General features: G+C 43.8%; 1 protein-coding gene across 1 annotated transcript in view; it reads left to right on the forward strand.

Annotated features, from left to right (window-relative positions):
• The window catches only part of ENDOV (endonuclease V), a 41615-nt gene extending 15030 nt beyond the window's left edge, over positions 1-26585 (forward strand). Inside the window, exons 6-8 of the mRNA XM_040437204.1 lie at positions 5811-5879; positions 7725-7853; positions 26364-26585. Coding sequence (XP_040293138.1) covers positions 5811-5879; positions 7725-7853; positions 26364-26429 — 264 coding nt within the window. The 3' untranslated portion in view covers positions 26430-26585. The remainder of the gene's footprint in view (positions 1-5810; positions 5880-7724; positions 7854-26363) is intronic.
• Positions 26586-27780: the final 1195 nt, after the last annotated feature.

Genomic DNA, 27780 nt, shown 5'->3' on the forward strand with positions numbered 1-27780 from the left:
CCCCTTCACTTTAGTGGCGCTGAGCTGCACCTAGGCCACGTGACCGATGAGCGTGATGTTATATGGGCTAGGCAAATCTGAGAGAAGACCGTGGCGTTACTGCGATCGGCACTGCCATCTCAACAACAACTGATCTGCAGGATTCTCGGGTGTTGTGCCCCCACCAATAATATCCAGTGGATCTGATAGTAGATGGAAACCCCTTTAAGCCTCGTTATAGGCTGACACAGGTCTGTAGAAATCACCACTTAGCAGTCCTCTCATTATCGTCACAATCTAGATTAAAAGGACAGGTAACGCCCATTTATAGGTAACACAGGATCCACCACTGGCAGTAGGTGATGTCACAGCTCTACTCCACCCCCTACCTGCAAAATGACTTCTGCAAAGGTCACAAAGTATTCCCACAACACTCCTCCACAGAAGTCAGTGAGTTATCTCCAGTCTGCAGCTTCATAGGGTTAATGTGGCTGCTGTAAATCTGTAAAACCTCAGGCAAGATGGCTGCCCCCATAATCATGTACATAAAACAGAATGAAAAAAATCTACCATCAGAAAATAAAACTGATAAAAAAAAATTCAGACAATAAAAAGATAGAGTCTCTGAAAAATATACTAGTCTCCTCTAGCGCTGCAAATCCAAAGACAATGTGGGAAAAGTCTATTACTTGACGAAAATGTATAGAAAAAGACTGCGCTGCAAGAGGAAAATCTTCTCTATGTATAAAGTTCGTTTTTGAATCTTCAACTAGTAGGATCACATGCCACCTCACGGTCCAACATTAGTGTGCAAACCTGTAGATGATGAGAAAACGCACTATGGTGTAGCAGGTTCCAAGCATCTAACGCTCCATGTGAACAGGTTATACTCACAGGATTCCTGGTAAGTGAAGGCGTGTAGAAATCTCGATGGTATCAAGGTAGAACTCTGCTAAAAGAGAGGACTATAGCGTAGTATGTCACAACACTTGGTCTGCCTGCAAACAGATTATACTCACAGGGCTTCACTTGTCAGGTGCGTATGTAAAATCTATTATAGACTGCTCAGATCCTGGATTACAGCTAACATCGATGTCCAAAACCTCCCAGGGAAAAGGTCGCAAGAGAAGTATGTGCGCACCAAAGGTCAGATAAAAACTATTTAATATTGGCAAAAAGTACAACTATAAAACATATAAAAATCTGGAGTATTGCCCGACCCGGGTTTCGCGATGATGCCCCAGACGAAGCATCATCGCGAAACCCGGGTCGGGCAATACTCCAGATTTTTATATGTTTTATAGTTGTACTTTTTGCCAATATTAAATAGTTTTTATCTGACCTTTGGTGCGCACATACTTCTCTTGCGACCTTTTCCCTGGGAGGTTTTGGACATCGATGTTAGCTGTAATCCAGGATCTGAGCAGTCTATAATAGATTTTACATACGCACCTGACAAGTGAAGCCCTGTGAGTATAATCTGTTTGCAGGCAGACCAAGTGTTGTGACATACTACGCTATAGTCCTCTCTTTTAGCAGAGTTCTACCTTGATACCATCGAGATTTCTACACGCCTTCACTTACCAGGAATCCTGTGAGTATAACCTGTTCACATGGAGCGTTAGATGCTTGGAACCTGCTACACCATAGTGCGTTTTCTCATCATCTACAGGTTTGCACACTAATGTTGGACCGATAAAAAAAAATAATGTTTTACTTTCTGATTTTTATTATTAAAAAATATATAGGTGACACATTCCCTTTAAATCATTTTATCCTCCACTTACAACCATTCTGTTTTCGATTTAAACCCGTTCTCGTCATAGGCGGTCTTGTCTCCACCAATCAGGCTGGCTTTATGCCCTATAAGCAGACCAGAGATGCCACCAGAATTCAGATAGTGGGGGCATCGGGTGCCCCCCACTGTACTCCTGTTTTTAGATGAAAAGCTTTCGAGCTGGTGCATTGGGGGGTTCCTGAGGGCTGCATTGGTTAAGTTCGGCTTTTCCGGCTTTTAAAAAAAAAAATTGATTATGTCGTTATACACGTGTCCTACAGCCCGAATATGGAACAAGGGCTTCTGGTCGGAAGAGATTAGGATGCATAACGGAACTCGTCAGGGCTTGGTCTTTTGCCCCCCCTCCTGCTATTTAACGTGTTGCTGAAAACTTTGGCTCAAGTCTAAGATTTAATGAAGGGATTCATGGCATAGAATGTGGTAGGTACATATGTAAAGTCGGTTTGTATGCCGACCATATCATTATCACATGTTAAAACCTGGTATCTTCCTTGAACGACCTCAAAGAGAGAGCCCAATACCCAAAGGTGTCCTAGTATAAGACGAATGCCAATTAATCCGACTGCAGATTTAGTTTCTGCAGGTTGCGCCTGCGCATTAAGGCAGCCTTGGGCACTGACAGCTCACAGTGCCCGAGGCTGCCTGATGGCAAAGGCTTAACCCACGTACATGGCGGTTGTAACCGGGCTAGGATCAGGCACCGAATGTACGGTACATGATCCAGGAAGTGCCTTCCACCTAATAACACCGGTGGGAATATTTTCAACACTTTAACTGTTAAAGTGCTTAAAGGGATTTTCCAAGATTTTGACACCGATGACCTATTATCAGGTTAGGTTATCAGTATTTGATCAGTGGGGGTCCGACAAATGGGCCCCCCGTCGATCAGCTGCTTGAGAAGGCACTGGCGTTCCTGTGAGCACAGCGGCCTTCTCTCTGCTTTTCCTAGGCTGAGTGACGACACGTTCATGCGTCACGTGGCCTAGGAGCAGCTCAGCCCCATTCAAGTGAAAGGGTTGAGCGCGATACCAGGTTACAGCCGCGATACAATGTACGGTGCTGCGATCAAATATTGAAGGTAGGTCATCAATATCAAAATCTCGGAAAACCCCTTTAATCACATAAAGGGAACTGGGTGGGATGTGCACCCCAGATGTGGCTCTATATCAAAAAGCTGCCCTGCTGTCCAATAATTTAAAAGGTTTCTATATTTGTGGTTCGCCCAGTTAAGATAAAATAGTAATCGAGCAACAAATATCAATTACCTTTAGATTCCATCAATAGTGCATTTAAAATGAGGCCAGGATTGTTAGTAGGAATAAAAACCTTAAAGGGGTTGTCTCACTTCAGTAAGTGGCATTTATCATGTAGAGAAAGTTGATACGAGCAACTTACTAATGTATTGTGATTGTCCATATTGCTTCCTTTGCTGGCTGGATTCATTTATCCATCACATTATACACTGCTCGTTTCTATGGTTACAGTCCTCCCTGCAATCTATCAGCGGTGGTCGTGCTTGCACAATATCGGAAAAAGCACTAGCCTATGTGCGCTCCCATGGTCCTGGCCACAAGAGAGGCTGACTCTTTTTCCCATAGTGTGCAAGCACGACCACCACTGATGGATTGCAGGGTGGTCTGTAACCATGGAAACGAGCAGTGTATAATGTGATGGATAAATGAATCCAGCCAGCAAAGGAAGCAATATGGATAATAACAATACATTAGTAAGTGGCTTGTATTCACTTTATCTACATGATAAATGCCTCTTCCTGAAGCGAGACAGCCCATTTAGGATGTATGCATCAGATTTTTCTCTAGAATGATTCCCTGGTTTAACTCCAGGTTTAAGTCTTACCTCCTGGAGGGGAGTGGGTATTTAATCATTGAGCAATCTGTCTTTTTAGGGTAAAGACTTTTGAGGAATTGTTAGATGAATTTAACCTTTCCAGAAACTTCTTTCTGTTTTCAGATACAGTCCTTTGTAAATACACATGGCCCTTTACGAACACTTGATCAATCCTCTCACAGGCTCCCAACTATTTGCATCGGGGCATTTCCGTACTATATAGAGAACTCTTATCCTTTAAGGATAAGGCTAAACCACCATTTACAGGTGAAAAGCTTCCTGATAACTAGTCAGCAACAAGCATTCAAATGGTCTAGCAAGCTATCTCATTGTATTAATCATATAGAGGCCATGCGAAAACTTCAGTGGTGATGGTACTTAAAGGAGTGTAAGAAGGTACAAGGAATCATCGTAGATGATGGGTATGTGTCACCGAGGTTCCTGACCTCGGTGGAGTAAGAGCCAGTGTTCTGTGTCAGCAGCAGTTGCTGTTTGACACCTTGCTATATAGTATGGCTGTAAATAGCTGATCCGGGACGGCTCTTACTGGCAGTAGTCAAAGTGCTGGGTGGGTGACTACTCCCCACGATCCAGGCCGGGTTTTGACAGGCCTATAAAAACCAGCCAGCACTGCCAGGTGTGGTGGATTACTCCTCTCTGACACTGGAGCTGTGTGTGTGCTGGGATCTGAGGCTTGTGCCGTGCTGGAGGGCTAAGACCTGTGAGTAGGGGAAACGGGCCCCCTAAAAGCCTGCTATGGACTGCTGGAGGCAGGACTGCCAACAAGGTGATTTTTGCTATGTGGACTTTCCATTGTGTGTGAACTAACACCAAGACTGCAGCAAAGTGACGTTTTGTTTTTGCTTTATGTGTAAATAAACACGGAAGTTTGATTGAAGAACTGGTAATTTGCCTCCGCACACCTTGTCTACCAGAGCGAATCCCCACAGGGGTTATCCAGTACTAAATGAGTGGCCCAGACGATGCCTTCCTGATCCCCAACGCTGGATCCAGTCACTTGGGCTCCTGCACTGGCAGTTCTTTTCCCACGTGCGCCAAGGAGAACATATTTAGATGGGGGCCCAAAAGACCGCTGCAGGCGATCACAGGCCGCAGTGGTGACCTGCTCCCCCTGCGTCACATGTGATGTCATACGGGACACAAGTTTATTCACTAAAAATGTGCATGGACGATGATAAGATTTCATGTAAAAAATTTGAGATGCTTAGATTGGTCAGAAAATCCCATAGGAAGCTGATAAACATAGGAGGTAAACATCCTGCCAGGATGCAGTGATATTAAGAACAGGAAGTGAAAGTGCTGACATGAAAAACAGGCATATGGTGCAAAAATATGCAGAGGTACTCTTGGCAACTGAAAAAAAAAATCATTATGGGACCCTCCTAAATCGGTTTCGAAGGAAGCATACTTCCATGTCAGGTAGGTAGTTTGAAACATAACCATAACTCTCCTGTGAAAATCCGGTCCTCTGATCCTGAGAAATGCCTTTTGTTATTTTTATGCAAATAAGGTTCATGGTGCACCGTGAGCAGGGCCCCTGTCTTTGGTCGACCATCACTCTGCCAGTAACGCTGCCTCCTCACTCTTGTTTGATTGACAGCCGCTGAGATTTCAGAGCTGGTAGTGATGATGCAGCGGAAACCATGTGCAATGAATGCACCAAATAGAGCAACCCCACCTACAGTGCACCGAAAACCTTATTTGCATAAAAATAAAAAGAAGCATTTCTCAGGATTAGGGGGACCGGATTTTCATAAGAAAGGTATATGGGGTATCTAACCTATATGGTGGTATGCTTATTTCAGTACTGATGTTGGTGGTGACATACTCTCTTTAACTCTTAGTTTGAAGAAGCACTGCCCCCTGCTGGATCAGGGTCTGGAGAGAGCATACTCTGCTGTTATGCATTGTGGGGGATGTAGTGTCTCCGTCAGTCTCAATACATGCACACTCAGCCGTGCATCATGTGTATTGAAATGGGGTAGGGGCAGGAGGAGCAGCTATTAGCCAAATGAGGATCTGTCAGATTAGCAAACTTCTGATGAGCTGCCCCTGGGCAGATGCTGTAAAAGTAAGGAATGCTAAGAGATTGCAGCTCTGAAGCTTGCAGAAATGTGAATTCAGCTCTGGACTACAATACAGGGCTGTATATTTTATTTTTCAGGCCAAAGAGCTTCAAAGTTCAGGAGACTTCTTTTATCTGGAAGGCAGCTCAGGAAATATTCTGGGAGCAGTAAGTATACAGCACAAGTGCATTTTAATTCTGGGAAAAAATTGCATCATCATCTTGTATTGAATGGAGTTTTCCAGGAATATACATAAATGGCCTATCCTTAGGATGGGCCATCACTGTGTGATCGGGAGCGGCCTTATTCCCAGGATCTTCAGCGATCAAAAGGAAGTGCAGCTGCCCCTATAAAATTTTTCCAGGCCCAGCCTGCAACATGATGGGACTTTATAACTTAGCTTTAGTATATTATAGAGGGGCCAAGAGAAAACATGGGACCTCTATGGAAATACAGTATCCTTCTCATGCAGCCAACCGGGCTGAAGGAATCAGATGTTACGATGTGGACAATGACCAAGTGACCATCATCTTTTGCTGCCCTCCCCACACCCCCGGCCACTAACAGTATTTTAGGCTTACCAATAACTATATGGGATAGACAAAGCAAATGTACATTCCCAGCCTACACAGAATGGTAAAAGACAACTGAGCCTAAAGTGGTTGTCCGGGTTCAGAGCTGAACCCAAATATAACCTCTTCTTCACTCATGTGGAGCATCGGAGCATTTCTTGCCATGCGCTGCATAGCACAGGACAAGGTCTGTTTTCTTGACATCCTCACTCAGGGTCGGACTGGGAACTTAAAGCGGCCCTGGAAAAAATAAATAAAAGTGGCCCAAAGTTGTAGGTGCCATCCAAACTGACGGACGGCAGGGCAACACAAGTAGGCAGGGACAACTAAACTAGGCCAGCAATACTGTATTGCAGAGCAAAATACAGCACCAACAAAATACTGCCACCCATGCCACAGTATGAAACTGTATCATCGTCCTATGGAAGGCCGTTGGCAAGGAGAGTAAATGCCTGCTCCTACATTAATTTATGCTGAGAGCATCAGATCTTTATGTACCTGGTTAGTGGCCATGAGAAGAGCTTCGGTGGTCTTCTGGGCATCAGCCCACTGGGAACTTTCCCTGTAAGGTCTATGGCCAGTCCACCCCTGTCCTCACTATTCTATTCCACCTAGCAGTGATCCCGGTGATGTCACAGTCTCAGATGGGCTGTCTATAGCGCTCTAAAACAGCCTACAGAGAGATAGTGGAGCATGATCTCCCCTACTGTATGTGTGCTGTGCATGGGAGACATCATAGTAGCTAGTGTACAGCCACTAGTTCAGGGAAAACTGGCAATTAGAGATGGAGCCTGCAAAAAGGTTCTGAATACTCACCTGAAATGACAGGACAACCTGAAATTGGCCGCAATGGTCACTGGACCAAGCCACTTCCTGGTCCTGCAGGGACCAGAATCGTCCGGGAACAGAGCAGCTTCGGGATCACGGACAGTTAAGTGGGTTTTTAGTTTTTTTAGGGAGTCATGGGAGGACCACAGGGGTTGTCAGCTCCAAGGTTGGATATCCCCTCTAAGGGGGACACCAGAGTACCTAGAGTAAATCCACACAAACACGGGGAGAACATGCAAACTCAATTCAGATCTTGTCCTTGGTCAGGTTCAAACCTAGGACCCCAGCGCTGCAAGGCACGAGTGCTAACCACTGAGCCACCATGCTGCCATGTTATATATACACATGTACATAAAAGTATTGCTCATGTTTTTGGCTGCATTCAGAAAGCTGGAAAAGTGTTCACATTTATAGATATTGTTTTCAGATTATGTTCATTGTTAAAGAGCTTTATGCATAAAGAGTTCATCCTTCCATATTCCTGCATTCCTACCGTCTAGTTCAGTGCCAATGCTGAGGCTAGGAATCACCAGTCGAGGGGACCACATGGTTTTCTGCACATCTGTCTCTGCAAAGCTATAGTGACGCCAAACTCCATACTTCCTCCCTCAGGGCTTGAAGAGTAGCCAAAAAAGCGTTAAACCCATCTATATCTCAGTTGGACACAAAATAAGCCTGGAGACTGCTGTGAAGCTAGTCCATTCCTGCTGCAAGTATCGGGTACCTGAGCCAACAAGACAGGTACGTCATCAAATCCTTTTTATTTTCTTTATTAAAGTAACTGTCTGCCTTTGAATAACATACTTCTTTCTTAATTAATTTCTTTACATATCCGTATAGGGGCCAGAGCTCCATTTTCTCTTATACAGAGCTCCAAATATTCTGCATAGACATAGTTTTAAAACATAACATGCTGCTCCTTGTAACCACCACTAGAAGGAGCTCACTGTATGTTGTATACACAGTGAATTCAATAATATATTATGGAGCTCCCTCTAGTGGTGGCTGCAGAATCCTAGCTTTCAAATGATTAACTACTAACTGCAGCATTTGAGATGCAGAAGGAAAAACTTTACTGGTTCTGTGTATAGAGGGTAGCAGCAAGTGAGAGCAGGTAGCATGAATGCAGCTTATTACTGTCTCCTATGACCCCAGGCATCAAATATATCAACCTATATTCATTTTATTTACCTTCTTCCTTTCCCAAGTGAACGTTTATGCAATTTACAAAACATTATAGTTTCATGCAAAATTGCATGAAGGCCTCAATCAGTGTAAAACACCAGGTGTCTATTTTCAGAATATATATGGGTATAAGAGTATAATATGATTTATTTTTTAAATCTCAAGTTTAAAAACTGTCTCAAACTCTGGCAATGAAAGGATATAAAATGACCCGTATGACTAAAGAGTCATCTGACACGTGTTTTCTTGAACCTTATAGGCTGTTGACACTAGAATTTTTCTTATTGTTTAATTAGTTCCAAAATTCAACATTAAGCAACTTTCTAAATAATTTTCATTAAATATTTCCTACAATTTGACTTCTGCAAAGTGTGTCACTCCTTCACCAAACTAGTGGTGCTGCTGCCGCTGCCTTATGTCAGAGCACTGCTCTTGTTTCTTACATCTTTCTCTGCTCTCTCTTCTCTGCTCTCCCTAGCAGCAGGGAGGAGGTTGTACATGGCAGATCAGAGTGGGGAGGGGTAGGATCACATAAGCGGTGTGCGATCCTAAGCGTCACTAACTGTGAGTTCAAGGGAGAGGAGATCTGTCATGGGCTGCTGGAGAAATCAGTCCAGGAATGAAGCGGTGCTGATACATGAGAGCTAGTGAAGACAGCAGCATCCTGAGCACACAGACGTCACATCCAGCATGTATTACTGGGAGAAACATGTCCACATGAAAAGAAAAAAGAAGACAAAAAAAAGTTTGAAACTGGGAGCAGGTTACAATCGGAATACCAGGGAGTTTAAAAATGAATGAAGATGAAAGACTGAAACCTTGTGCAACTTTTGGTAACCACTGAGATATGCGAAATCTGACACCTCATAGATGCCTGTATCTAAACCCTCATGGTTATGTGACATGGCAAGTAGTGTACGGCTACGTAAGGGGAATCCAGGAGAATTAGAATCTCAGTCCATTGCAGCAAACCTCTAAAAATCAGCATTCAGTCTGCTCTGTGCACCTGTAGAAAACAGATGCAGCCGTCACTCTGATATATCAGCCTTGCGGTGCTCGCGTCCAGAGTCAGCGTCCCATAAATCAATGTGAAGTAAAGGACCGGCACTCGCAGTAAGGTATCATCTTCAATCTTTCTTTATTTCGCCATGTAGAGGACTAGAAAAACAACGCGCTTCGACTCACATACTGAGTCTTTGTCAAGTACAATTTAAAGAAAAAATATGGGATTGAAATAGTCCGCCACTGATGACGTCAATAACACATGACACATGACAACAGGGTTGTCATAGAAACAAAATACAAACAATAAGCGGCAGACTACATGGACATGGAAAACAACATGCTGACGATATAGATGTAGATATATATATACACACGCAGTGGACTAAGGATGTTAAATAAACGAACATAAAGAAAAGAAACATAAACATAATAAATTGTTAGTGCACATTGAATAAACGACCTGCAGTAGAATTTTCAAAAATTCTGGTTATCTGAAAAAAATTGAAAAAATTATAACTACATGATAAAAATTCAAGTAAATGCCTATATATTGGATATAAAATATCCTTATAAAACAACTTATGTTTTATATTCGTATTTTACAAAAAGGCACTCGGTTCATATTCACGATTGAGGCCCTTTGGTTCCAGGGTCTGCAACCTGTGAATCCAAAAGGCCTCGCGTTTTTTAAGTAGCTGTCATCCATCTCCACCCCTGCGTGGTGGCAATACCTGCTCAATCACCTGAAAGTGGAGCTGGGAGAAGTTGTGGCCACACCGATCAAAAGGAAAAGGAACAGGTAACAGTAAATTTTTCTTTCTGATAGTAGATTTATGTTTACAAAATCTGTCGACGTTTGTAAACATAAATCTACAATAAGAAAGAAAAATTAGCTGCGATAATCGGCAGTCTTCTCTTCCGGGTGGCAAGCGCGCGTCCTTCACTCAGTATGCCTGCGCCGATTGAGGAACGTTACGGCGCAGGCGCAGGAATTTAGCAGCAGACGGGGCCAGCGGGAGGAGGAGAGCGCTCGCTGGCCCTGTCTATCAAGAGGAGATGGGGCGTGTCTAGAAGCGGCAGATGCGGCGGCTACCAGCAAGTACACGCCCAACTTGCCGGTAGTGAAGAAATTTGCATATGATAAAAGTATGATTTTTACAAGAAATAAGCCACAGACATAGGTAGGACATGTATGATTGCACTCAGCTGACATTAGCAAATAGCTAATGTCGGCTAATGAAAATTTGCACAATGGGGGGTGACAGAAGCCCTTTAGACTGGTTTATAGAAATAGAAAAACATTACAGCTTTCTTCCAAAAATGGTGCCTCACATGTTCACAGGTGGTGTATGGTATTGCAGCTCAGCTCTATTCATTTTAGTAGAGCAGAGCTGCAACCTGTGGATGGGGGGGGGGGCACTGTTTTTGGAAGAAGGCAGCTATGTTTTTCTAATCTTGTACTGTTCCTTGAAATCTAAGAAAATTCTGGTCCAGCGCCTGATAATCTGGCACATGATTAGTCTTTGGAGCAAAAGCACCAAATTTCAGATGATTGAAATCATGTTGCTGAGTCCTTGGCTTGCTGAAATCTTGCAGCTCATACTTACCAGGGCTCGTTCTTCTTATAGCGCTGTATTCGCCCATTTCGGATGACCCGATGTCACACGTAAAGTTTGCACTTTTTGTCTTCATAGAAGCAGCATTTGAAGACTGTCCACAAAAGACCAGGAAAGCTTGTTATCTGTAAGCTCCTTAATCTGTTTCTTACTGCTGCTTCCCATCATGTAGGCCATGCAGCTCCGATTAACCCCTTCTGGATTCCTCTTAGGAAGAAAATCCAAGAGATGCAAAACTAGGAAATGAAGAGAGTCGTTTTATAGTTATTTAAAGTGCACTTAATATCTTGAGGAGATTAGATCTGCTTTTCTGTTCTTTAATCACCTGTGTACGTCAATGGGAGTCTGTCAACAATGTCTACCATGCCAAGCTGCTGAGAGTACTACGATGGTGCTGGAGAGGGCAGTACAAACATACCTTATGTAGGGGGCCCTTTCTCACCAGGAGTAGTGAGAATACGATCTTTTATTCTGCCAGGTTCTGCTCCTGCAAGTGCTCTCTGCTCTCCGGATTGATCTGCTTTACAGCCTGTCACCTGTTCTGAGTGACATCAGTAGCATCCAAACAGGAGACCACTACAGCTGTCACTCAGAGCAGATGGGAGTTACTGTGAAGAAGCAGAAAGCACTTCACTTTGAAGCTCTACCACCAGTGTACTTGCAGGAGCAAAATCTGACAGAATAAAATTGCATATTCTCACTGCTCCTGGTGAGAAAAACTCCACAAAAGGTGTGTTTAGCCTTCTCTCCTCAGCCAACACCTATTGTTGTGAGCAGTTTAGCATGGTCAAAACTGCTGACAGACTCCCTTTAACACAGCTGTAAAGCTAAAAGATAATATTCTACCTTTCTGTAGCCACCACTAGGGGGAGCTTACTGAAGACCAATTTATCACTGAGTTCAATGAGGGTTTTAGTAAAATATAACTAAAGAAAAGTTACAGAAAGTGGAGCTGTCATGTCCTCCAACAATGGCAGCTGACTTTATCTGGCTGAAGCTCCCCTTCACACATTCGTCCACAGTTTCTTCTCTTCTTGGAACACTTCACTCAGCAATGAACACTGTATTATGCAATCCAAGACTGACATAGGGAATTAAAAGGGTATTCTCATTTTAGAAAGCAAAGCCATACCACTAGAATATGCCATTGCTTCATGATTAGTGGGGGTTGGACTTCTGGGACTCCCACCGATCCTGAGAATGAGCCCTGAATGGGGTTGCCCTGTACTTCCTGTGCACAGCAGTTCTGAGTGCAGCTTCCCCATCATTCTTAGGATCAGTAGGATCTCGCTGATCATAAAGATGGGAATGCCCCTTTAAAGAATAACAAAGGGAGGATCCCTATGTCATGATCTTCCCCCTTAGACCCTGCACTTCATGTAACTCTGTATATACTTTTTGACTTTTTCTTAGCAGTATGGTCCCTGGTGGTCTAGAGAGGTGAAGGGTCTTACTGTTCCAATGCCTGTTGGTCTGTAGTAGGTAAATCTTTAAAGGGGTTATGCAAGAATACAGTGATACCTCGGTTCACGAACGCTTCTGTTCACGAACAACTCGGTTCACGAACAGAAAAGTTCATAAAAATATGCTCCGGTTCACGAACTCCGCCTCGGTTCACGAACAGGAGCCGCAGCCTTTTTAATGCTATTTCCAGGCTGTCACATGGTCGTGACTTCCTGTAGGAAGAACGTGGAGAGAAGAAGAGACACAGAAAGAAGTACTGTGAGTACTCTGCAAACATTTTAAGTGATTTTTTTGATTTTTGGTGTGCTTTTTAGCACATACAGTACTGTACAGTTCACTGGACACCCAATATGGCTCCCAAGAAGCATAGTGGAAAGAAGAAAGTGCGGAGCAGCAATGAAGGTGACAAGAACAGCAATGCAGGTGACAATGTGCAAAGTGGAAATGCAAGTGACAATGTGCAAAGTGGAAATGCAGGTGACAAGAATGTGCAGCGCAAGCATGGTGGCAAAAAGAAAGTGCAGAGCAGTAGTAAAGGTGACAGCAAGGTTGTGAAGAAAATAACCATTGAGCTATACTATACTGTACTAATGTGTATTGTAATTTGTTTCATATTTTTGTGCTTCAAAAACCCCCAAAAAAAGGTCAGCACGGATTAACCGGATTTACATTGAACCCTATGGGAAAATGTGCCTCGGTTCACAACCAATTCGGTTCGCGACCAGAGTCAGTTCACGAATTAAGTTCGTGAACCGAGGTATCACTGTATATATATTTTTTTTCCATTTGCACCCCCCTACATACACACTTGGCCAGACCTGTAAGGGAAGCCTTCCTCGCTGAGACATCGCTACAGCCGATCACTAATGGTCACTTGATGCAAGGGGATCTGGACTCGCCGCAGCCAGTAATTTGTTGCAGGCGGTGTCAACTGCATGTTTTCAGCAGGGGATCCCAGCTAAGCATTGCAGACGTGGAGGAGAAGGAGAGGGGAGCCAGCGCCAGAAAGCAGATAAGTCATCTTTCCTTTACAGGTCCGTCCAAAAACCTCCCCATTCTTGCACAACCCCTTAAAAGAGGATATCCGACTCTGCATCTGATGGCCTATCATGCCCTATCCAACCTTCTCACTGCTTGACTTAGGCCGTGAAGTCCCAAACAATTGGTCACGTGGCCCAGGCGCAGAGCAGCCCATTCACTTGAAGCCACGAGCAGGCCGCATCGCTCACAGGAACGCCTGGCCCTTCTCAAATAGCTGATGGGTGGGGAACCCGGGTGTCGGATCCCCACCCATCAGATCAGTTACAAAGAGTCGGATAACCCCTTTAATAGGAACAGCCTTAGTGTAAGAAGGATTAATTATTTCATCTCCAGTGGACTAGATTGGAAAAAGAGTTGTTTTTATAACTGGTAGAAAAAAAACTGGTATAAAATGCTAGGATCTTATCGGCTTCTGTCCACGAGCACATAACATGCTATAGTATCACTGATGATCCACATTAAAGTAACTTTCCCAAAAAATCGCAATACATGGTTAATGGAACTGTAATCTAAATGACCAGCAGATGGCAGCACAGGACAAATGTTCTACTGACCACCAGGGCAGCGCGTCTTACGGTTTTAGGATTTGGGAAATACAATATCAAAACCATAGCTCCCAACTGTTCCAAATTTGCTGGGAGTGTTCCTGATTTTTCAGAGACAGTCTCGGCAAATTTGCGCTGTCCAGGGTGAAAATGGGCGGGGACAACACAAACTCCGCCCACAAATGGTGTTTCTGGTCTGGTGCGGGTCTTATAATGTTCTGATTTTACCAACTCAAATGTTGGTAAGTATGCCAAAACCCCTGTTTTATATGTCTTACCTATCCATATGAACATCATAGACCTCCCTCTAAACCACCCCTGCAAAGAGCATCTCTGTCCAGCGGATCCATGGATTACATGGACACCCATTGACTTCAGTGGGCGCTGTGTAATGCTGTATTTCGCTGGCATATGATATGAACATAATTGGACAGATAAAGATAAAAAAAAAAAAAATGATCATCGCCTGTAGGTACTGACGTGCATATCCATTTTTCTGCTGCCGGGTGAACAGTCAATTTAATAAAGTCGGCTGGAACTGGACATAACTAAGAAATAGTATGTAAAGCTTTGTTCCTTGGGATCTCCATTATGTTTCAAGTTTTCTGTAAGTTAAATATATTCATTATATAATTGAAAGATTCTGCAACTTTCTATTATACTTTGCGTTCCAATTTCGTATCATTTTCAAGATCTGTGCTTGTTGTCAGTGAATGGAAATGTTGGTTTGGCTCTTCCAAATTCTTTCCCTGCACAGCGCCACTTCTGACTACCAGCCGAGCGGGGAACTTCAGCCTAGCCCCATTCATAGCCCCGTGCTGCAATTCCATGCACAGCCTGGTTGGCCAGGAGCACTAGTGTTGGGGGGCTGTAACTCTTCTTAGGGTACTTTCACACTAGCGTTTTTCTTTTCCGGCATAGAGTTCTGTCAAAAGGGCTCAATGTCGGAAAAGAACTGATCAGGTATATCCCCATGCATTCTGAATGGGGAGCAATCCATTCAGGATGTCTTCCATTCAGTCATTTTGACTGATCAGGCAAAAGATAAAACCGTAGCAAAAAAACTGAAGACTTGCCTGAATGCCGGATCCGGCATTTTTTTCCATAGCAATGTATTAGTGCCGGATCCGGCATTCAAAATACTGGAATGCCGCATCCGTCCTTCCGGTCTGCACATGCGCAGACCAAAAATGAGGTGAAAAAAATAAATGCCAGATCCGTTATGCCGGATGACACCGGAAAGACAGATTCGGCATTTCAATGCATTTTTCTGACTGATCAGGCATTTTTAAGACTGATCAGGATCCTGATCTGTCTTAGGCCTCTTTCACACTTGCGTTGTCCGGATCCGTCGTGTACTCCATTTGCCGGAAGTGCCCGCCGGATCCGTAACATCGCAAGTGAACTGAAAGCATTTGAAGACGTGTTCAGTGTTACTATGGCAGCCAGGACGCTATTAAAGTCCTGGTTGCCATAGTAGTAGTGGGGAGCGGGGGAGCGGTATACTTACAGTCCGTGCGGCTCCCGGGGAGCTCCAGAATGACGTCAGAGCGCCCCATGTGCATGGATGACGTGATCCATGCAATCACGTCATCCATGCGCGTGGGGGGCCCTGACGTCACTCTGAAGCGCCCCGGGAGCCGTACGGACGGTAAGTATACTGCTCCCCCGCTCCCCACTACACTTTACCATGGCAAACAGGACTTTAGCGTCCTGGCAGCCATGGTCACCATTCAGAAAAAGCTAAACGTTGGATCCGGTAATGCGCAGAAACAACGTTTAGCTTAAGGCCGGATTCCGGATCCGGCCTTGCGGCAAGTGTTCAGGATTTTTGGCCAGAGCAAAAAGCGCAGCATGCTGCGGTATTTTCTCCGGACAAAAAACGTTCCGGTCCTGAACTGAAGACATCCTGATGCATCCTGAACGGATTTCTCTCCATTCAGAATGCATTGGGATAATCCTGATCAGGATTTTTCTGGCATAGAGCCCCGACGACGGAACTCTATGCCGGAACACAACAACGCAAGTGTGAAAGAGCCCTTACAAATGCCATCAGTTGGCATGCGTTTTGCCGAATCCGGCAGGCAGTTCCGGCGACGGAACTGCTTTCCGGATCACTCTACCGCAAGTGTGAAAGTAGCCTTAGGATCAGTGGGGTACCAGCAGTCAGGCCTCCCACCAAGTGATGGCATATCCTAGTAAACTTGACCAGCCCTGGCCTAGTCCTGCTCACACAGCTGCCGTTTTTACATTGTGTCAGAGGTCAGAAATGGAGGCTATCCTGCGCTACTTCAGTGTTTCGTTCATGCACAATACTTTTACATTGTAACAAACTCTCAGCTTAGTAAGTAGGACTACATTAGGATGGGTTCTCACTCTCTGAACGGTTATAAAAATGGTCACGATTGAGTAAGAATATTGTTATAGAGCGTGAACTGTGTGAAGGATGAGCCCTCTATTGTCTGCTGCCCGAGGTCTCGGTACGCCCCCGTATGACATCTGAAGCACCGTAGCGGTGTGTTATGTCCTACGGCCAGGACATGTTGAGAGATGAACTTCTTTATATCTGCCATGAGGACACTAAACCTCCGGCTCGTGCCCAGCAGCTAAGCGTTCCGGAAATTGTCAATGTAAATCCTGATAATCAGATGTAAACCTTAGATTTAGTTGTCTTTGGCTATTGCCAGTGCTGTAAAATCATTACTCTGTAAGTCAGCCGCTTTCCATATGCCCTTTTTCGAGCTCATGGATATCATGGGGGGGGCATCAACTGAAGACTCTGCTCTTGGCAGACGTGACCTGTCCATTCAGTGGCTAACCATTCAGTGACTGCCATGTAATGCTACATTTCTCCTTCATCAGGCACTGTTGTATGGCCAACAAGGGTTTTCAGAAGGGGTTTTAGGAACACCAAGTACAAATTTAGGGTAAAGTTAGTGGTGCTGGGGCTCAATGGACACCCAATCGTGTATTCCTGTACAGTACCAATGGAGGCTTTAAATGTTCCTCCACTTTGGCATGGTGCTCTGATAGCTTCAGAATTGGGTTGTCCCAGTTGGGCAAACCCTTTTAATATGGCATAAGGATGTTACAAGCATTGGAATTGTTTAATTAACTCCAATAAAAACTGTAAAGAGCTGTTCACAATAAGAACCAATAAAATCCTTGCTTCATCTTCCATCTGCCCTAATAAATAAGACCTAGAATTTGGTTGGTACCGTATGTTGCGCGTGATCACTATACGAGACTTCAACCAAAGATGAGAGTCACTTGGATTTGGATTAAACAGTGTGACCAGTGGTTTACCTCCAATAGAGACAGACCACGCAGATGCTATGGGGCCCAGGGGGAGGAAAGGCCTCCTCTCCTAAATATACTTACATAGCTACCTGTTAGAGGAGAGCATAGGACATGGAGAAGGAGCTTTGTTGAGGTCATCATCAACAACGAAAATCATGGTAGTGCCGGATCTAGCACATCGTGGACGACAACACCTGATGGATCCCGCTGACTGTGATGAGATCTGACAGGATTCCATCATGGACCCTGGCAGGCTGAAAAGTTGCATCCAGCGTTTATGACCTGATCTGCAAATGAAGCCCCAACACAGATGTGACCAAAGCCTTATATGTTCTCTAGCATCAGATTATTATGTCCTGCTGCAGCTGGGGTGTATTATGATGTTCTGCAGCAACTGAGGTGCGTACTATGAGGTTCTGCAGAAGCTGAAGTGTGTATTAGGAGGTTCTGCAGCAGCTTAAGTGTGAATTAGGAGGTTCTGCAACAGCTGAAGTATATATTGTGAGGTTCTACAGCAGCTGAGATGTGTATTATGAGGTTTTGCAGCAGCTGAGATGTGTATTATGAGGTTCTGTAGCAGCTGAGGTATGTTAGTAAGTTCTGCAGCAGCTAAGGTGTGTATTAGGAGGTTCTACAGCAGCTGAGGTGTGTATTAGGAAGTTCTGCAGCAGCTGAAGTATATTATTATGAGGTTCTGCAGCAACTGAGATGTGTATTATGAGGTTCATTAGCAGTTGAGGTGTGTGTTAGTAGGTTCTGCAGCAGGTAATGTGTGTATTAGGAGGCTCAACAGCAGCTGAAGTGTGAATTAGGAAGTTCTGCAGCAGCTGAGGTGTGTATTTGGGAGGCTGTACAGCAGCGGAGGTGTGTGTTATGATGTTCTGCAACAGCTGAGGTGCATATTAGGAAGCTCTTCAGCAGCTTATGTGGTTTAGGAGGTTTTGCAGCGTCTGAGGTGTATATTATGAGGTTCTGCAGCAGTTGAGCTGTGTGTTAGTAGGTTCTGCAGCAGCTGAGGTGTGTAGTAGGAGGTTCTGCAGCAGCTAAGAGTGTGTATTAGGAGGTTCTGTAGAAGCTGAGGCGTGTATGAGGAGGCTCTACAGCAGCTGAGGTGTGTTTTAGGAGGTTCTGCAGCAAGTGAGGTGTGTGTTATTAGGTTCTGCAGCAGCTGAGGTGTGTATTATGAGTTTCTTCAGCAGATAAGGTGTGTGTTATGATGTTCAGCAGCTGAGGTGTGTGTTATGATGTTCTGCAGCAGCTGAGGTGTGTATTAGGAGGCCCTAAAGCAGCTGAGGTGTGTGTTATGATGTTCTGCAGCAGCTGAGGTGTGTATTAAGAGGTTCTGCAGCAGCTGAGGTGTGTATGAGGAGGTTCTGCAGCAGTTGAGCTGTGTGTTAGTAGGATCTGCAGCAGTTGAGGTGTGTATGAGGAGGTTCTGCAGAAGTTGAGGTGTGTGTTATGATGTCTGCAGTAGCTGAGGTGTGTGTTAGTAGGTTCTGCAGCAGCTGAGGTGTGTATTAAGAGGTTCTTCAGCAGCTGAGGTGTGTATTAGGAGGCTTTACAGCAGCTGAGGTGTGTTACTAGGTTCTGCAGCAGCTGAGATGTGTGTTATGATGTTCAGCAGCTGAGGTGTTTATTAGGAGGTTCTGCAGTAGCTGAGGTGTGTATTAGGAGGTTCTCTAGTCAGTTGTGATTGGATTAAATCGTTTAGTATTCTGTGTCGGCACTTTGTAAAATGTTTTTCATTTTATTAGCAAGTAAGGTAGTTTTTAATTATTTCTACAAAGGTGGTGCCATTTGCCCAATCTGCCTGGGGCACGAAACTACCATGTTCCGGCCCTGTTCCTCTGCCAGCACATGTTGCCTTGTGACCTCACTGACCAGTCTGGACCTGACGGGATCCAGCAGCGTCACCAGTCCTATGCACTTTTGCCCTTCCTATCCAATAGAGCGCCTTGATTAGGGGGTACATATGGGTGTGCTTGCTCCTCCTCCCATCGGTTGCTTGACGCACATGGAGGTGACTAGGAGCAGCACACCATATGTGTGGCGTCTGCGCTCCTGAACATAGAAGCCCAATGGCTTAGGTTGGTTTAGCGTAGGGATCCCTACCTGAGACCACCTTGGCGCTTGGTAGGCGGGCACAGATGTGTTTTGATCAAAATATATTGGCTAAGTTTCTCTGATTTTATCATACCAGAGTGAGGACTTTGTCCATATATAATGCTTGCATCTACTTTACTAAGTGCATTATTCTCTTTTTTCTGTGATTTTCTTGAACATACAGGTTGCCTTAAGTTGCTGGTCCTGCTGATGTGCCTTCAGAATATTTTTAGTATTATTCAGATTTCCATTAGTGAAGTTTTTCACACTTTTCAATACAGTTGAATTTTCCAGACTCTTTAGAACTTGTTCTTACCACTATCACTTTTCGAATCTAAAAGCAACATTGTGCTACCACTTCGTCCCAGCATCTTATTCAGTGTCTTTGAAAGAGCGTTTTCTTCTCCGAAGGTAGATCATCTTAGTTCCTTCCACTATTCAAGATTTATGTCAACATGACCTTCTTTCAACAATGGTCTGTAACTTGTTTTTCTGTCTAAATGTTGGTTGTCTGACAGAGTCATGTCTCAGTCAAATAAAATGTTCCATTTAAAGAAGAATATGTTCAGCAGTGACATCAGCTCAGCACGGTCAGAAACCAGTGGGACCCAGGTACACTCATCTACTGTTTGGAGAAGTCTGGCCAGAGGTGATCTTTGTTGAATAATTGCAGACAAAAAGCCATACCTCTGACGTGGAAACAAGGCCAAGAGATTCAACTATGCACGAAAACATAGGAACAGGGGGTGCAAAAAAACTGATGAGTCAAAATATGAAATATTTTGTAACACAAGGCAGTTTGTTGGCCAAATGGCTGGAGAGCAGTACAATAATGAGTGTCTACAGGCAACAGTGAAGCACGGTGGAGGTTCCTTGCAAGTTTGGGGCTGCATCTCAGCAAATAGAGTTGGTCAGGATTAGGCTGCTTTCACATCTGCACTTTTACATTTCCGTTCTTCTGCTCCATTATAGGAGCAGAAGAACGGAAATGTCGAATCTGACACTTCCATTATTTTCAGTGCTTAGAAATACAGATACTTTTCCATCATGCAATACCATCAGGGAGGCATCTGATTGCCTCCAAATTTATTCTGAAACAGGATGACAACCCCAAACATACTGCCAATGTCATAAGATCTCTCTTCATCGTAAAGAAGAATGAGGAGTCCTGGAAGTGATGATATGGCACTGCAGATCCCTGATCTCAACATGATCGAGTTTGTCTGGGATTACATGAAGAGACAGAAGGATTTGAGAAAGCCTACATTCACAGAAGATCTATGGTTAGTTCTCCAAGAGGTTTGGAACAACCTGACGAGTTCCTTCAAAAACTGTGTACAAGTGCAACTAGAAGAACTGATACTGTTTGGAAACCAAAGAAAGATCACACCAAATATTGATTGAATTTAGATTTCTGTCTTGATGTCCTCTGTGCCATCGCTATGTGACCCCGATCGCTATGCCATCACTCATCCGAATGCAGGGCAGCGGCGTGCCGGCGCTATTACACAATGCGATCTGCCGCCGTCACCATTGTGATTATTAAGCATGTTGAAAATCACAATTAGCTGCTCGTTCATCTGGCATTTGGAGGCAGTATTATACTGCCAGATGATCGTCAATGAACGTTCATAGGAGCGATCATCTGCCAGAATATCTGGCAGTCTAGTACGCCCTTTACTTTGCAGCACTTTTTCCACACCTGCCTAAAACATTTGCACAGTTCTGTATATTACAAACTTTCATCTGCAGTTGTGTTATGTGTCAGGTGGGTTTGCAGGACCCCCCTGGGTCTCAGAAAACTCCTTCATTATTACCAACCAGCATCAACAATGGAAATCAACCATGATGGGGTTCGGTCGAGTCAGATAATTCCACTGGGGCTTCGGTGGCTCCAGCTTCTCCACTGCAACTCCCACAGCTTCCCTCGGGTTTACAGAAACATGGAGTTGTGTCTTTACTCGAGGACTGGATAGCGTTCACCCGGAAAGGTTTAGGGCTCTTGTCCATTCGGGTTTACAGACATAAGATCACCGCCGTCTGTGTCATGTTGTAAAGAGCACATCAGAAGCCCACCTCAAGTCATGGTCACATTTAAAATAGAATCAATCCCTTGGGATTATAGAAGATTATTTCAGCACAAAGCCCCTCATGCATAATAAGATATGTGTAATCTGCCTAAAGAGATTTTCCTGCTTCCTCTACAGTCGGCGTCGCTACTCTAATGTGCTTGGATGTAGATGACACTGATACTGGATGTTCTTTTTTGAGGAGGCATGTATATAACATATGTATGCGGGTATACGCCAGGTTCCTACATGCGACCACACAGTAGAGGTGCAGATCCAACCCCATTATAATATTCCCACCCCCCACCAAAGGGCGGTTGTCAGCCAAGCACTCGTTCAGCTCGACAGCTATTCGGCTCACCCCACCAAACACATGCACTTACAAGTATTCACTTTGCATAGGTAAGCCCCAGCCATAGTGCCAGGACCTATGAAGGTCATAGGGGAGAGTGGAGTCACCCACTCAGTGCCCCCTCTGTGAGCCACCGCAGGGAAAAAAAAAGGTTCAGTTCTGTCGGTGTAAACCACTGATTGCCTTAGATGTTCAGTCTAATAAAGCAGAATTAGTTATTTTACGTTTGTGCTAATTACTACTTGTAATAAGAAATCCAGAAACAGTCAACAAGCTTGTCTGTGGACGCTAAGTGGAATATTTCTTCTTATACCTTCAGCTAATACTAGAACACTGTGCTCTTTGGGCAAGAGCAAGGATCTGAAGGCTAGGATTGCCCCTTAAAAATCACTTTCAGAAGTTCTCACTGATGGAATGTTGGCCGCCTATGAGATATTATTAACACGTTCCAATCAATTAGTCTGAGGGATTATATCTAGGGATGAGCGAATCGACTTCGGATGTTTCATCCGAAGTCGATTCGCTCATCCCTAATTATATCGCATCATAGGTTAAACCGTGGGAGGCGACTGGACAGCACCTGAAATGAATAGCCTGGAACAGGGTCCAGCTGCTGCCCAGCAGGGTCTGAATCCTGTCCCACCTTCCCTGGGACATTCAATGAGATCATAGCAGCAGGAGACTGGCGTGTCCAGCACTGACGTAGCAATCAGTCATCTCTCTGCCAGTCAAGATCACCGTGCAGTGTTTCAGCTGGCAGAAAGGCAAACGTTTCTATCTCAGGTCCCTCCAGCCTGAGGGAATGATGCATCCGTCCCTCTCTGAACACAGCTTACAAACAGAATGAATCTACATATAAAGTTGAGTCACTTTGTAATTGCATTGCATTATTTATCTTGTACTGATCCAGAGTTACAGCCTGTTATACTCCAGAGCTTCGTTCACAATTCTGCAAGCTCCCAGCATTCTTGACATAACACTATTCGTTAATGTGATATAGGAAGATATAGTTGTACCCCTGCTACATAGAAGTTCATCATAACTTTTAGGGGCATGTCTGTCATCAAGCTTGTTGACTGTTTCCAGTAGTAACCGGTAGTATGTGAGCACAGCCCACCTCTGGGACCCACACCTATCTCCAGAACGGAACCTTCCATTCATTTCTCTGGGACCCCTTTAAATAGCCAAGTGCAGGCTCGCCTATCTCCGCCAGTCTCTTAGAAGTAAATGGAGCAGTGGCCATGCTTTTGCGGTGCCACCAATGTCTCAGATGAGACAAGCCCTTTAAAGAGGTTTTCTGGGAGTAGAATATGGATGACCTATCCTCAGGGTAGGGGTCTGTGGGGTCCCGACACCGGGCAGCCACCAATCAGCTGCACTTGCACAGCACCATACTTTGTGGCTGTACTTGGGATTGCACCCCAGGCCCATTCACTTGAATGGGACTGAGCTGCGTCCAGGCCATGTGACGGATGAACGTGACATCACTAGCCTAGGAAGAGTTCACTGCGCTCAATAGAGCGCCACAGCTTCTTCAAACAGCTGATCGGTGAGGATGCCTAGTGTCGGACCCCCCCTGATCAGATATTGATGACCTATACTGAGAATAGTTCAATATTTTAATCTTTCTCTTTATCCATAAGCAGAACTGGAATGTGCACATCTATATTTCTTTGTTGCTCTAACAAGTGAACTACTACATCGGCAGTGCTCCAGAGCTGCACTTCCTACTGTCAGTGTGAACAGGAAGTGGCCACCATAGTCAACACTTTTGCAGTCTACGGAGGGCCGTCTTTTTCACCCATACTGGTTTTTGACATCTGATGCATTATTATAATTTCGGCCTTCGTCCCTATGCGTGGACTTATCCTTGACAGCAAAGTCCAACATGGGTCACATTTTCCATACCCGACATGTAAGTTACCCTGATTTGAGGTTCATTCATGCATATAGCTGTGTGTATTGAAGGACTGCTCAATGTTGTGTGGGGACCAGACATTACAGACCTCTTCATGTATTGAATGCCAGTATTTTCATAGCATTTTCCTATAGAAGGTCAATCGGCTGTTTCTTAAAGGAATTGTCCAGGATGTAAAATAGTCAATACCAAACAAAACCCATAGACAGGAGTGGTGCTGTTTCTGGAAAAAAACACACAGATCTTTAGCACACAATTCCTTGAAAAATTAAAGTAAGGCGATGAGATTATTAAGCACTTTAAATTCTAGGTGACAACCCTAGTCTAAACTATAATGGTGACCATATTAGATCTGAACCAGTCTTCCCAGAAATTGTAACTAAGAAGCTGATGAATACAGCTGGACAGAAGAGGATGACTTGTGGATCTATATTAACTGATATGGGCCTTTTAGGGGGAAATTGCTCATAATCCATGTCTTGCAGAGACAGAATAAAAAAAAACACGTCAAGCTTCCTATACATGACTCCCATATGAGCACTATAGCCAAGGATTCAGCAATCTCAATAAGTCACAATATCTGTCCAGGGCCGAACGACCTGAAAAACATTATTAATCTGCTGGACTGAAATCCCTGGACATAGAAATAACATTTCACTGCAAAGCAATATAAAGATGAACGATTACAGGAGAACCTAAAGTAAAAGGTGTCTTCCACTAAAGCTAATAAAAAGAGTGGTGGATATCACCAACACGTGTAAGTCAATGTTCTCAGGGTTCAAGATATGTGAGATAATGTCGTGCTCTTGGGGAGGCAGACAGGTTTCTGGACTTTTCATATGTGACCCCGTTGAATAACACCGCAGTCAACCTCCATGACATACTACAAGAACATTCAGACAAGCACATTCATAGTCGCAGGTGCACATCCATAAAGCTAGCATGCAGAAAGCAAACAAAAAAAGGTATGGCAGCACAACATCTCACATACAAACAATAAAACTGGGAAATAGGGATTATTCTAAATTAAAATGGTATTATACCGACTATAAATGAAAAAAAAAATAGAAGCATTTTTGATCAAACGTGTGTCGGGCCCATCTACCAGGCATCAAGGTGGCTTCTGCAGATGGGTCCCTAACAGAACTGCCTCTCCTGGGCTTGACTAAGCCGACAATGTTCAGGGTGGTGTAGGAACCAGCTACATTTATACTCTGCTCAGAAGCCCCAGGCAGATGGGTGGGAAGTGCTCAATCTAAAAGAGGCAGCTACCCTCAATATATACTATTGTCTGGATGAGTCCATTATGATAGGACGGAGCTAAGAGCTGAAGACTAAGTGAGACTCTTCAAAAATGATCATTTTATCACCCTGCATAACGCAGTAGACCATCTACCTCATTGGTCTTGATCTAGAACATTTTACTTGAAAGGTAAATGTTGCTCTTTGTGCTTCCACACCGAGACTCCCCAAGAGGTTTGTCCATTGGAGCCTTTTCTTCTTTTTACCGTCTTGTCTGCTCTGTGATCTAAATTACCCATTCAACTTCCCTTTAATGTTTATTTCACGCTCCTCTCCACCTTTATTCTGTGAATTAGATGAAGGATGATGCAACTCTCCTCCAGATAAACTCCTGTGATGCCGATGGACTCATTAGCTAATCAACACTGACAAGCGGAGTGCTTCAAAGCACAGCCAGCTGCACAAAGTCCTCCTCACTTTTGGTACTAGAAGCTAAAAGCAAATGATTCCTCATACACCATCCATGACCTGACGGGTATCTGGAGATCTGCACATCTGGACACATCAGTTAATCATAAGTTCTCATACCACAACTTTGTAAAGTTTTTTGTTTTTTAAACTCACTTATTACTAAAAGTATTCCATGGACCCGGACTCCTTTGTATTAATACCTCAGTATGGTCGGTAGACATGACATCACCAATAATGTGCAAATTACAGCTTTTACTTAACTTTTCCATGTTTTCCTGTTCCTTCAGGAAGCTACAGCTGCTTCCTCGGCCTTTGTGAGAGCCAGCTTGTCTATCTGTTTCTAACCCCAATGTTAACATGAACAGGATATTTGCACTTACTATAACTGAGCTCCCTCTTGCACTAGAAGGTTTGAGAACTAGAAGATTTATTAGGTTTCTGTTGGGTGAATGTATTTTGTCTTGAGAATGGAGGATACAGGACCTGCAGGTTCTGACACAGGCACTTAAAGGGCATCTGTCAGCAGTTTTGATCATGCTAATTAGTTAGGGGCTTAGGAGAGGAGTACCTATCTGACGTTGGTGGGATATCCTATCAACATGCCACCAATGTCTGAGGTGAGACAACCCTTCTAAAAAGTTGTAAGTCATGCTGCATGCCATATTTGCAACTTTTTGTGCTTCGCGTCACTTCTAAAGAGGCAAAAATAAGGGGTCAGGGCTTAGCCACAGATGTACTATAATTTAAGTGTTGGAAGTCTCAGACTCTACTGGGATCAGACTTTTTTTAATTTATTTTTTTATTTGGGATTTGTTTGTCAAAAGTGAAAGGTCTAAAGTGGCGTTCAGAGGTGGACATGTCCTTTCTTTAAAAATTGTTAATGCAACACTCAGTGTGATTTATTTGAGATAAACTGTTGGCTCTTCGTTTTTTATTTCAGGCTGATATAAGATCAAGGGAATTCTGTGTTAAAACAACCAACGAGAAGCAGATGCCGCAGGACTGACCCACTTATAGCAAGGACGAGAATTACCAAGGCTGGCTCGGATTTTAATGCACCTCTGAACTCAGATCTAATATTTCTTCTCTATAATTTTTTTACATTTTAAATGAAAATATTCTTTTTTACCAGGATACTTATTTTTGAATAAAGAGATTTCACCAATCATTGACTTTTGTTTTTTATGGAAATAGGAGACCGGAAAAATACATGGAGGAGAGAAGTTACCCATCACACTCATCTTAAAAACCCACCAGCCACCCACTACCAACTCTCCCACATGTTTACACACACTCTATAGGTGCCTTTGGTGGGAATTGATTTGAGTGCTTTTTTTTTTATTTGAACCTTTTTGGATAAGTTCACAAGTTTCCAATGGAGAAATCTACAGAGGATTCCAAGGGTTTCTATCACGGTTTCGACAGTTTTAAGGCATTGGATCCGCCCATGGCTTTAGCCCCATTCAGCAATGTCTGCAAAGAAGTTGCACCAAGAATAGACATGGCCTTTCTTGGTGTGGTCTGGAAAACTGCATGGAAATAATCCGCGGCCACATAAACAGTAGAAAACTATTTTTCACAACAAAAATTATTAAGAAAATCCTCAAAATGCTGTAAAAAATCACCCTCACCAATCCTCCACTACTTCCAGTCTCCCACCGTTGTCCACTTACTTTTTTTGGGGGAAAAAAGTCTAAATATGGAAATTAGAAATTAGAACTCCTTGGATCAACGACCCTTCTCCAGTAATCTAGTAACTATACCCTGTAATATTCTTACACTCCAGAAATACATCCAGGCCTCTCTTCCCTTAGTAAGTTCCCTATCACCAACTCCCCTAGAAGAGGGTTCCATAGTTTTACTGCTCTTACAGTAAAGAATCCTCTTCTATGTTCATGTAAAAACCTTCTATCCTGTAGACATAGAGAATGTCTCCTTGTCACAGTCCTGGGTATAGGTAGGTCAATGTGAGAGACCTCTGAAATATTTTACATCGCTATCAGATCTCCCTTCAGTCTCCTTTTTCTAAACCTAATGAATCCTAATTTAGATGATTTTTCGAGTACTGTAGTCCCTCTATTCCATGTATTACCTGGGTGCCCAGATGCGAAACGCACGTCGGGGTTTATGATCACTGGTCGGTATTATTTCTATGTTACTTACTACTGGTATTTTTTGATTACCTTGTTATTGCTTTATGTTTTCCTGATCTTATGTATCGTTGGGAATAGTATGTTTTGCACTATGCACTTTATTTAGTCATATGAGACATATTGGGTCCGGCATATAGCTATTATTATAATTATTATTACTTTTATCCCAGTAGTTTATGATATACATATGCTGACAGTGTGTCT

This window comes from Bufo bufo, chromosome 6, assembly GCF_905171765.1.
Source record: "Bufo bufo chromosome 6, aBufBuf1.1, whole genome shotgun sequence".
Classification (NCBI taxonomy): domain Eukaryota; kingdom Metazoa; phylum Chordata; class Amphibia; order Anura; family Bufonidae; genus Bufo; species Bufo bufo.